The following is a 12,642-nucleotide window of genomic DNA, read 5'->3' on the forward strand; positions in this document are numbered from 1 at the left end:
GCTATGAAATCCAATCCAGGGCTTCCATTGTCGGGGTCGTTCTCGATCACTTTTACAGGAAGATTACCCCGATGCCCACCGGGCGCAAGATCGACATTTACTGCTTTGCTCAAGGTTGTGCCTGCCAGAATTTCACTTGTGGACAAAAATTCAATGATCGGATCCACGATAGACTCAAAAAAAAAAAACTTTGCAACTGTAGTGTATTGATGTGGAAACCAAACAAAGAGCCAGGGCTACTTCCACTCAGATTATTGAAGCCGAGGTCAACGTATGTTAACTGCTGCAGACACCCAGTACTTTGTATCCTGCCGCTCAATTGATTCTTGGAAAGGGCAATATATTAAGCGATGACAACAAATAAGGTATTGTGCCATCAACGCAGAATAGGCTCATGCATTTAATGGCATCGAGAAGAAACTCCTTGGACAAAATGCATAAAATTCTCTACAAGTATCCAATGATCAGGTTCGAATCCCAGCAGCCAGACAGATCCCAGCCAATCTTCGAAACATAGAGTTTATAAATTCACCTGTGCTCTGGTACCTGTCTCAATAACTCTTTTAATAATGTACATGAATCTTCGAAACATAGAGTTTATAAATTCACCTGTGCTCTGGTACCTGTCTCAATAACTCTTTTAATAATGTACATGCAGTCACTAAGCATTAGTTAACAGTAAACGCTAGTAAAATTTAACCACTAACTACTGTGGAAAAGTTTCTAGCTCTGGATAGGCTTATGGATATGGGTTCCACGTAGACTCTCGAGCTCTGGTGGCTCCGAGTCTGGTAGTAGCCACGTTTCCCATTCTGCTTCAGACATTTAAACAACGGTAGGAGCTGTGTGTAGTTGTGCAATGGTTATATTTCAGGAGCATTGGTCAGAGTTTTACTCATTCCAACATTATATTAGTGCAGTTTTGAGATTTAGACATAATTAAGTTGAATATATATATATATAAAAGAATACATGTTAACTCCCATTGACCATAATTGGAATCACAATAGGCCTTATACTTAGCTGTAGAATGTGCAAGTATGGTATTGCATTAACATCGAAATACAGAAGCAAAATCTCGCTTGTCATTTATTATATCCATGTTCTGTTGGAAGAACTTATTATCTTGGAAGGGATTCTTCACAGAGCAGTGGTCAGGTTGAAATTGTTACAACGTGTTGGCTGAGGTAATGACAATAGATTAGAAGAGAAACCGAGCGTTGAGGTGCCTAGATCAAATTGGAGGAGAGTCTCTTGCATCTGGAACGTTCCGATCACAATGGATGCCACCGGATCCTCGCCTGCATCAACAAAAGCTAGACAAAACGCATTGTCAATGGCGTCCCGCTCCATGGAGTTAATTCCAAGGATCCTCCAAGTAGTGTTGCCCGGCAAAATAAGGTCGATGGACGGAATGTTGAGGCCTGGATCAGTGCTCCCCGATAGAGGCACCCTTAAAACAGGTGAAGCGAAACACACACCATAATTCAAAGGCGGGGGATATGGCTCTACTAAGTCAACGTGGATGAGATTCATTTGCTTCGCCACCTGCGTGTAAACGGCCACGAGGGAGTTGTAGATGGGGGTGGCCAGTTGCGTGTAGGTTACCACAGTGCTCAGCTTGGTGCCGCCGCGTCCGCCGGCGCCGATTCGCAGCTTCTCAGCGTCGATCGGCACGTCGACGCCGTTGACTTTGATTCCCTGAACATCAATGTAAAAACCGTGGGTAGAGGCGTGGGTGGCGTTTGGGATCTTGATTGGGTTCCTGATCAAGGGAGTGTGGGTGAGGTTGCGAGAGAGGTCTCTTGGGTGTCCGCCTTTTAGCGGAGAGAAGACGAGCGGGCAGTCACCAAAGAACAGATATGCATCGAAAATTGTACTCTCCTGTGACAGACACATACCAAATTTGTGACTTAAACGCCTCGCGGCGGAGAGCTGAGCTGGTAGTGCCAGTGTAGACGAGGTCATCCCGGCCACGCCATCCATTCCGTGAATCAAATCGGAAGGATTACTTTGTTCGGCACAGGAGAAGGGCAAGCGGAGGGCAGGGTAATGCCGACCGTCGCTGCGGAAAAGCGCCGCCGCATCCTGCCCGAGTTGGACGCCTGGTTCAGGCACGGAGCAGCTATGATTGTTACAGCCGGGGGAGCGGGGGCCAGTGCACGTGTAGCATGCCGAATACTCATACGACTTGCACAGCCGCGCACTGCAGTCGACCGGGCTGTAAGTAGAGGATACGTAGCTATTGTTGTAGCATCTTACCCACGTGTAGTCTTGTTCGATGTCTACCAATAATCGCAGGTCCTGCATAGGGGTTCTCTGCGCCATCTTCACTGTGTAAAGCAGATCGGCGCCGGAGAATTGTTGTTGGAGAGGCATGAAGAGAAACTTCGGATGCCTCCTCGATGCATTGGCTAGCAAATGAGAGAAGCACACGATGACGGCCGCAATGAGGACGAAACGGAGACTGAGCGACGACATTGCGTTGATGAAAGGTATGCAAGGATGTTGCACAATAAATAGGCAGAATGGTGCTTGGCTGGTTGCACGTCCGCGAGTTAAAGTCATCGTCAGTTTATCCAAATGCTGTAGCGGTATTGATCGAAACTCTTGGCAGGCACATAAGCCCAGAGAGGTTGCCGCAGACACGGCTCTCGGTATATGCGCCACCATGTTTTTCATATAGTTGCCAAAGGCAACCTCCTTCAGCGTAGTCTAAACAGGCAACTCTTTGGTGGGAAAATAATAGAAATTTCAGTTTGATTTTGATAAAATTTTGTAGAATATTTTGGAAATGCTAATTACAATTATCCACTGTAAAGTTTGAAGATTGTAGGTGGCTTAAGAGTTTTTACCATCCTGAATCTATTTTGATAATCTTGAATCTATTTCCATGGTAGAAAAACAATTAAAACTTTTTATAATAAAATTTTTAGAAAATTTTCTAACAAAATTTAATGAAAAATTCACTTTCTTAACCAAATTGTGACCTCCATAAACAACTCCATTCATTTATATAATAATTGCAAGCAACTTGCAAGAAACTTACTTCAATCGTATGATTCGTTGGAAGGATTCGACCACTAGCCAGTGAGATATCTTGGAGTTGAAGTCATCAACATTGAGTTCAAACGCTGTACCTACATCGGTTGAAGCGAGATCCAAACTTTAAAAGAGTGTCAGACATGTGCTCACAGAAGTTTTGCACGCAGAGACCCCTCAAATTGCTGCTTCATGTGAGATCGTTGATCTATTTTTCCGCTCCTCTCTTAAAAGAAGCCGTCTAAACAGCTACATGTTTAGACTACGCCTTTTTTAAATAACGTCAAATGACGTTAAGACCTACCCCATATGAGCCGGATGATTCTTTTTAAACATTCTGGCCATCTCCTTTGAACCGGATGAAAAGACATGAATCGACTTGAGAGATTTTTGCGGCACGATTGGGATGACTCTCGACAAGAAAAAGAAGCGGGAAGTAGGGCAGTTTTCTCTTCCCCGTATGCCCAGGAAACTTCCTTCATGCATATATCATTGCAGAGAAACTATTTAAAACTTCTAATGCTCGTGCTAAGCGGGTTGATCCAGCGAACAATGATTCTAGAAAATCATGACGTCTAATTGATTGGATGCTGCTCAGGTCATGATTGTACGTCATCCGCATGACTTTTATCACCTCTTACTGGCAATCGATAAGTAACTTGCAAGCTATGCAACTCCGAATGCTTCTTGCTTGCGCTAGATAGAGTTCCGAATGGTTATCAATTCCGACTTGCTGGGTTTCATTATTTCTAGTGTGAAGGTATGTTTAAGCCGTGGACGTTGTCTATATTCTAGTTGGGGTTGAAGAATTTTATTTTTTAAATAAATTATTGGTTAAAATTTAATTTAAAGATAATATTTTTAGTCTATATTATATAGAATATGTGTGAGTTTTTTTACAAATTGATTTGAACACTAAAATTTTAGAGGTCGAAATTAGTAATAAGACTTGTTTTTTATTACTTGTATCTTCCTACAGTGTTTATGACTAAATTCTCAGTAGACAAGAGAGAAGAGATAGTATGAAAAATTCTAAAGAAATGCAAATCTAGGGCCACTATAACGATATGAATGGGGTTAAGCCAATAGCCCTAATGCGATAAGCCTACATGGCACCATAAGCATACATGAATAATAGAAGAGTATTTATTAACAACATGATATGTATGTGTCTTGAAATTGTTTCTACAATATAAACATCTTTCATAATAGAAAAAAAATCTCAGTAGATAAAGAAAAAACATAGTCCATCCAAATCCCCTATATGTAGTTTCCTCGTCTCCCACATATCTCCACTCACTATTCCCATGTAGCATTTATATGTCATTAAATTCAACTACTTCTCAAATTAAATGTGCAACATTCTTGCCCACTTTCAATTTTTTTGCCATCTATATATATGATCTTATCTCATATATATAATTAATTTATAACACACTTTATATATATATATCCAACTTCTAACCTTACATAAATAATTGAAAATTCTTAATCATATATAAATTAAATATGTTTTGAAATTATTTTAAAAACATAAATACCTTCCTTAATAAAATACATGCACATAAATTATTTTAATCAAAATCTTTAAATAGTTTCCTCTATCTAACTTATCTCCACAATATTCCGAAATCCTTAAATAATTTCCTACTCAATGAACTTTTTGTTTTTTTTTCAAACTCATTAACTTATCTCGCCGTGCCCTTACCTTGCCATGTGGCAATTTTTTGAGCCATTAAATTTAAATCCTTTAATAATAATTCATATACATAGCTACATTATCCACTTTCAACATCATACCATCCATTTAGTAAAGCAAATAAATTGAAGAAAGCAAATTTACTCATCATTATGTTTTGTTGCCAAAAGATGTGACATAGATTCTCAACCTATAACATAACATCGCGTGTTATATCCAATTTACTAATCACAATTGTTATTTCTTAGATGATGTAACTGTTGAGGGTGCTTGATTTGCCAACTTCAGGGGATCACCTCGGTATGAAGTCCCAACTAGACCTCACACCATTTGGTGTGGGAGTCTCATTTGGTACGATGGCTCGGTTGCCATTATCTTAAAGATTTGCCTCAAATCTTGCTTGTTAGTACAATAGAGTGGTTTATTTTGTCTTCGAGAAGTGAGGTTCGCGTGCTTGATGAATGCTAGTGTACTTGTGTCAATGGTTCTTTCACTGTAAGGGGAGAAGGTGAGAGTGAGTCCCAAATTGGTTGGGATGAAGTCCCAACTTGGCTAGGAACACACAACACAACAGGACGTGCATAGCTCAGGAGGAGCAGTCCACACGGATGCGATAGTCACAATACTCAAAGTAAGATAACACATACAACTCTCAACGGATGAGTCCGAACGAGTGCAACGGTTGTTACAACAAGATTTATGTGAAAGGTTTGTCTAATGTCTGGGAGAGTAGTCTACAAGGGTGAGACAACATTAACAACATATACAACACATTTCCATTAATAGATTATGTATTACAACAAGTGAAACAGTTCAAATGGAGAACACAGGTTAAAGCAACATGCATCACAAGTGTCAAATATTAGTCATACAACATTTACAATACATGTGTGAAAACGTGTTGGCCTGTTAGCAGGCTTTTAAATTAAGCAAAATTTCCAAGACACATTGTTACAACATACATCACTAACCCTGAGTGCAGGCCGTTGGAGCCACTACTTACTCCTCAAAGAAAAGGTTACAGACTCTCTTGGCTATGTGGGAGGAGCTGAGGTGAAAAGTCCTTTGCATGCATAAATGAGGGGGTATTTATAGCCAAAGGTGAAATTGACCCTTGTGGTTGTTTGGCTACCCTCATGACTCTTTGACTTTACATGACTCTTTGTACAAAAAGTGGGTCTCTTCGACTTCCACGTTAAATTACATTGATTGACAACATGGCCCACAGTAGAGATATTGAAGACATGATTCATGACACGAATCGACATGATAGTGCTGGTACATTCGTGCTGCTGCTGGTGTACATGTTGAGTTGTAGTGCTGTTGGGTGATGGATGTATTCATGGTGTGTCACAGTTTCACCTTCGCATGGCAAAGTGTGAGGAGTCTTTGATGGTCGTTGGTTCGCTTGATGTTTCTTTTACATGTTGCTCCTTTTGTGTATGATGGAAGGCTTGACAGGTTCGTCTATTCATGAAAGGTGCATGTTCATCCATCCGTTCGTATGTGAGCACATCTTGCATGTTTGCTCATCCGTTAGGCTGCGAAAACATCTTTGCATGATCATCCATTTGCGAGCACATCTCTTTTCATGCATCGTTCGTTCATCCATTAGTGAACTTATCGTTCTGCATGTGCTCCCTTCGTTCATCCCATTTGTTGTCGCTCCATGTTCGTTTGTGTACCTATACCTGTAATGAGTCATGACGAGACAACATCAAATCTTAAAACCTCTTAGTCTACCATGATACATGATCATTTCAGATGCAGGTGATCGGGAGATGCAACGAGGTTTCCAGGCAGGATGATGGCTCCAGGCATTATCGATGAAAACTATGCAAGAGTCATTGGGTGATGAGGATGGGCAATCTAAGATGAGAGTGATTGTCTGCGAGGTCTGGCTCGGATGGAAGGAAAAACTGTGCAAATTTTGGGAGGAACAGTCCGAGTTGCGAAGAGGCAAGGCAGAAAAAATATGCACATTTTCTGGAACGAGAATGCAGTGGGGGTTCGATAGCAAAATTTGCAAAATATTTTGGAGGAACAGGCCAGGATGTATGGAGGATCAGCAGACAAAAAATGCACAATTTTTTGGAGGAGCAGATCGGGAGCTTGGTAGCCAAAACTGCGCAATTCCTGGAGGGAACTGGCAGTTGGCTGCTGGGTCACTGGCAGCCAAAACTGCCAGCTCCCTTGCACAGTTCCTGAAGGGAGCTGGTAGTTGGCTGCTGTGTCACTTTCAGCAAAAACTACACAATTCCTAAAGGGAATTGGCAGTCAGCTGCTGGGGCTTGGTAGCAAAAACTGTGTAATTCTTGGAGGGAACTGGCAGTCTGCTACTGGGAGCTGCTGGCGGGGAAAAATTTGCTGAGGCTGGGAGGCTGGCCTACTAATCAACTCTGTGCAATTTCTGAGTTGAGCGGATTGCTGGGAAGTAGAGGGATTTCTCATGAAAACTGCACAATTTTTTGGGTGAGCAGTCGGTCGACTATCGGGAGGACTGGCTGGAGAATTGTGCAATTTTTAGAGGGAGACAGGGACGGGCACTCGATGTCCGTCCAACCTGTCTATGCTATTTTCTCAGTCAGAAAAGCGGGCAAGGTCAACACCCTTTGCGCAATTTTTGAGGGGAGTCAGTCCCGGGGTGGCTGTAGGGTCAAACTCTCCAGATGGCCAACATAAAGGTTGTTTGAATTACTTGTGGGAAGTGCAACTTGAAATGACTTGCTTGGTGCTTCTGCGTTGTTCCGGTTAACAGTTGATCGAGTCTATGGCAGGGTGATGGTTCGACTGTCAGAGGGGAGTTCAGTTGTTAGAACTTCAAAAAAATGACTAAGTTTGTGAATGAGTGAAAGATACAAATGAGATCATACAAACACACACCAACATGACTTGGCGACGAGATGACTCAAACCATCCAGAGACACATGATCAACATGACTGACTGATGGTGTGAGCAACAAGCATGACACTTGTGATTGATCGTTGATCAACCATGAAGAAACTTGCACAACAGTGAATGTGACTCTGTGTGTGAGTGCGACAGATGTTTTCATAGTGAACACAATGAGTTCACACCAAGCGAGGGCTTAGAGTAAGACCAGAACATGGTCACAAGCATGACTTTGACATTAACATGCAAACACTTGGGTGAAATGAACAAGCAAGGTGGATGAGAAGACTAACACAGGCTCATGGATTGAACCTGAGTGTGTGCAGCCATCAAGTGAAACTCTTAAGGGAGGCTCTGTAATTGGTTGTAGGCCAAAATTTTGCAGGGTGGTTGTAGCCGCTACAACACTTGGTGACACACTAGTAGAACTCCAGCTTCTCTATTTTGGTTTATTGCTAGCACAGGGCCTTGGTCTTTCGGGAAGCATTGAATCATTGTGCGGGTTACTTTGGCTTCCCCACTTACCCCATGGACATACATGGTTCACCTTTTTCCAACTCAGTAAAAAACAATCAAAAGTTCAGCTTGATCATAGTGTTTTAAATCCAGGAAGGGTAGTTTATCTCCCGGGTTGAATATTTTCAGAGTATAAGTTTTCATCTCTGGTGTTGCTCCACTGCCAGCAAACTTGGACAGTACCCTGACAGAGTCACGTAGGAACACACACATTGATCCACTACCAGCGGGCCTGGTTACTACCCCGATGGAGTTTCATGCTTCACCTCTCTGCGTAGGAAGCCTTTCTCTTCTTTCGCCTTTGTATTTTTTCAAGAGGACTGTGCATAGGAAGTTATTTATTTTTGGGGCGGAAGAGGGATCCCGACTTATTGAGAGTAGGAGAGGTTGTTCCTTCAGAGAAGAATGTAAGACCTCTAACATAGGTTTTCTCCTTTAGATTTTCCCCTTCTTCATTTCTACTAGTCGGATGAGCTTGAACACAGAGCATAAGGTTGAGTATAGGAATGGGGCTTCCTAGTGTGGACACAGGTTCATGGTTGGACCAAAAATTCCCTCGCAGACAGCTCATATTTTTCGTCAAGAATTCATTGACCGAAGGTTATAACCAAGCATAGAGAAGACAGACACAATGCTAGCCAAGTGTTGCAGTGTCACAAGTTTCGTCAAATCTCAGCATACTCTATTCAAAAGCCAGAATGCAATAGTTGGTGTTGGGCCTTAGTTTTGGTCTTATTTTTGCTCTAAGAAACTTACTAATCCATCTATTTGCCACCATTTTCCCTTCATTTATCCCATTTTGATGTATATTTGATATCCATTTAGGTATTTAATTTTAATTTCTCAATTTCTAAAGTTTTTATGAAAGTTTGGTTTTTAGTGCAAAATTGGCAGATTCAGAAATTCTCGTAATAGCTCTATGGTTGATATGGTTGCAGGACACTTGGGCACGAATTGAATGCATGGATGAACAACTTGGGAGCTAGGACTAAGCCAACTATGCTTAGTTCGAACAGAACAAGCTTTATTAGGCCCATTTGGTGCTAGTCAATCATGACTAGTCATTCAGAAATCCCATAGAAATATGGCAGTTTTGAGATTCTATAGGATTGGTCATATTTCTTGGGATGGGAGTAATGAATTCGACTTAGATAGGTGGATGAGAGTAGATGGGTTTGTTTGAGTGAATATAGATCAGTTTGTTTCATGAGACTTCTTATTTAAAAGCCAAAACTTTGATGGCTTATGTATTGACTTATTATACTTTTATGCTGTAACACCTTTGGAATTGAAGAGTTAATTTGAAGACTTGTGTTATTATTATTTTGCTGTTCAATGCTATGTATGTGTGACTAAATTTAAGCTTCTAATATCACCTCTCAAATGTGCAAGGCAAGGGTGGAGGGCCCCCATTCCAAGCTAAGTACACTTCCTTGTTAACTAGTTTTATTTCCTTGTAATCTGGTTATTGTAGAACTAGTTTTTCAAAGCTTTATTTCAGATTGCTTTATGGTTCATTCATAGTGATTGATTTCATTAGTCCTTAGCTTATTCATCACTTTATCAAGTTGGAAAAACAAGTGTTCAAGTTGAGCATCCCTTCTACTAAAATGATGAATTAAAACTAGTTTCCTTTGTTTGCATGCAAGTAGTTTCTTATTGAGATTTTGATATTGAGATGAATGAATTATGATGGAATACCTTATGTGTCTCTTAAGTTAAGAGCTTCTTTCATTAATAATTTATCCATATTAAGTTCTTGGTTTTAATCTCTGATTCATTAAGTGGTAATTGAGGCAAAAGTGGACTTCTTGAGTCAAGAACCATTTCAATGTTTTTCCTCTTTTAAACTAATTGAATTAGAGTTGTAGGATGTATTACTTTAAGCTTTTGAATAACTTATCTTTCAAGATTTGATTACATCTGATCTTCACATATAGTGAACTTGCCTCAAAGAATAAACAACCAGATTGATAAGAAATAATTGTGTTAATTTAGGTACACAAATTAGCTCAACAGTTTGGCACCGTTGTCGGGGAGGCAAATATTGGCATAGTCAATAAAAAGATAAATTTCAAAATAACAAAAACATTAGTTACATCCCTTTTTAGTTATGTTTCTTTATGCCTAGATATAGAGATCCTCAAGGTAGACTTATTAAAAACCCCCCACAAATAGAGATAGGATCATCAAACACCCCAGTTACTGGTAATCCAATAATTGAGGAATTGGCAGAAAAACAAAGAACTGGACAAAGATTAACTTTGATTGAGAGGCAAACTTTGTTAGCTTGGGAAGCAAAGCAAAAACAATCTTCAATTTCTGGAAAACAAAAAGAAATTATTAAAGGAAAACAACTTGTCTTTCCATCCATAAATCCTCCTATCTTTCAACAACTTGAAACTCCACTCAAAATTGAAATAAATTAACCAATGGTAGAAGAGGGACATGGATCTGTTATTTACACTCCTGAACAACGAGCTAAATATGAAAGACAACAAAGAGAATGGCGAAGAAAGAGAGAGGAAGAAGAAAAACAAGAAAATGATAGATAGAAAACGATCAGAAAAGACAAGAAGATGGTAATGATCAAGAGGCTACCTTTGGCTTTCCAATAGTAGACACAACTGCAATATTAGGAGAAGAAGTGAAAATGAAAAATATTCCACCTTCTGTATTGCCAAATATTTATGGAATGTCCACGGAAGATCCTGATACATTTATGTTTGAATTTGATATTTTATGTAGAACATATGGATACACTGATGACATTCATAAACTTCGTCTTTTCCCTGCAACATTAAAAGCAGCAGCTTTAAAATGGTTTATGGGTTTAGGAGAACAAACAATAGCTTCTTGGGATGATATGAGATCAGTCTTCCTTAAAAAATATCAAGCTTATTGTAGATCTAGAGATTCAAAGGAAGATGTTTTCAGAATGACACAACAAGAAGATGAAAGTTTAGAAGAATATTTGGAAAGATTTGCATATAATCTACAAAAATCTAAACAACACTCTCTAAATCAAGAAACCATTCGAACAATCTTTCTCAAGGGTGTAAGGGATGAATACCTTGACATTTTGAATGTGATGGGTAAAGGATACATTTCAAACCTACCATCCGAAGAAATTGTTGAGTTATGTCAAAAATATTCTAGAGGAAGATCAAAAACAGGAAAAAGAGACGCAAGTTCAAAAGCAGCAAAGTCAGCTGCAGCAGGGATAACAAGAGCTGAAATAGGAAGCTTATTGGAAAACTTCAAAACAGACCTCTTGAGTACATTAGGGACACAAGTAGATGTGCTAAAGGCAAACAAGAAGAAATAAGAACAAGAACAAGCTCTAGCAATCTTTTGTTCCAAATGTAGAAAGAAACATCCATTGAGAGAATGTCCTTTGGATAGTGTTCAGGTTTGTGGTCTTTGTACAGAAAATCATTCTACAGAAAATTGTCTAAGATTGAAAGAATTACAAATGAACTCAATGGAAGAAGTGCCAGGAATAGAAGGTTTTTATTATGTAGCACCATGAAGACCATGACAACCTAGGATGCCTCAACAAAATCAACAACAATTCCCTCAATAAAATTACCTCTATCCACCTCAAAATCCTTGGACCCCTCCAATGCCATGGCAAGCTTGGCCTCCACAACAATATTCACAACAACCTGCACAAGGTTGGAGAGGACATGGTTATAGAAACCAGCCACCTCAACAGTATCAACAAGAATACCAGCAACAATACCAACAGCCATTTGCATATCCACAATATTCACAATCCATACCATTTCAACAACAACATTCTGCATATCCACAATCCATGCCATTTCCACAGCAGAATCCACCACCGTTGTTGACCCAACCACAACAGTTACAGCTACCCACAAATCAACCCAGACCAACTCAATTACTAGCCCAACCAATGGCAAATCCGAATAATAAGGTGGACAAATCTGCATGCATTGTAGAGGAAGCAGCATGTTTTCCCACATATTCGATTCTTCCTCTTAATGATGTCCATCTAAGGTCTAGAAAAGTGCTTAAAAGGGATTCTCCTCCAATCATAGAAGAACCAACTGAACAAGGAGAATCACCTGCAACATCACAAACTGAGATACAAATTTAGAAAGGAACAAACATTACAACACAAACACCACCTTATCCTGAAAGGTTAGTGGAACAACAAAAAGAAATAACTCTTCCTGAATTTGATATTTTAGATGAGTTAAAAAATGTTTATGTAAAAATTCCTTTGTTGAAGGCAATTAAAGAAATACCAATATATGCTAAAACAATAAAGGAATTGTTCATTAAGAAATCAGGGAAAAAGAAGAAGGATCCTACTACAATCCAAGTCATTGGTAAACTAGCAAGCCTCATGTCTACACAAACCATAGTAGAGAAATATATTGATCCTGGTATCCCTATGGTTACTATATCAATAAATAATTTCTCAGTACCAAACACATTAATAGACTTGGGAGTAGCTCTA

The 12,642-nt window shown here is 39.7% G+C and overlaps 1 protein-coding gene across 1 annotated transcript; it reads right to left on the bottom strand.

Annotated features, from left to right (window-relative positions):
* Positions 1-1,140: 1,140 nt before the first annotated feature.
* Positions 1,141-2,673, bottom strand: LOC149225823 (putative aspartic proteinase GIP2). The gene has a single exon (XM_089380027.1). The coding sequence runs from the start codon at positions 2,671-2,673 to the stop codon at positions 1,141-1,143; it is 1,533 nt and encodes a 510-aa protein (XP_089236153.1).
* Positions 2,674-12,642: the final 9,969 nt, after the last annotated feature.

Source organism: Pinus tabuliformis, chromosome J (genome assembly GCF_031772625.1).
Source record: "Pinus tabuliformis cultivar Carrire ecotype Pingquan chromosome J, CPIR1, whole genome shotgun sequence".
In the NCBI taxonomy this organism is placed as follows: Eukaryota; Viridiplantae; Streptophyta; class Pinopsida; order Pinales; family Pinaceae; genus Pinus; species Pinus tabuliformis.

Coding starts and splice junctions, on each gene's coding strand:
- LOC149225823 (XM_089380027.1), bottom strand. CDS start 2,673: ATGGTGGCGCATATACCGAGAGCCGTGTCTGCGGCAACCTCTCTGGGC.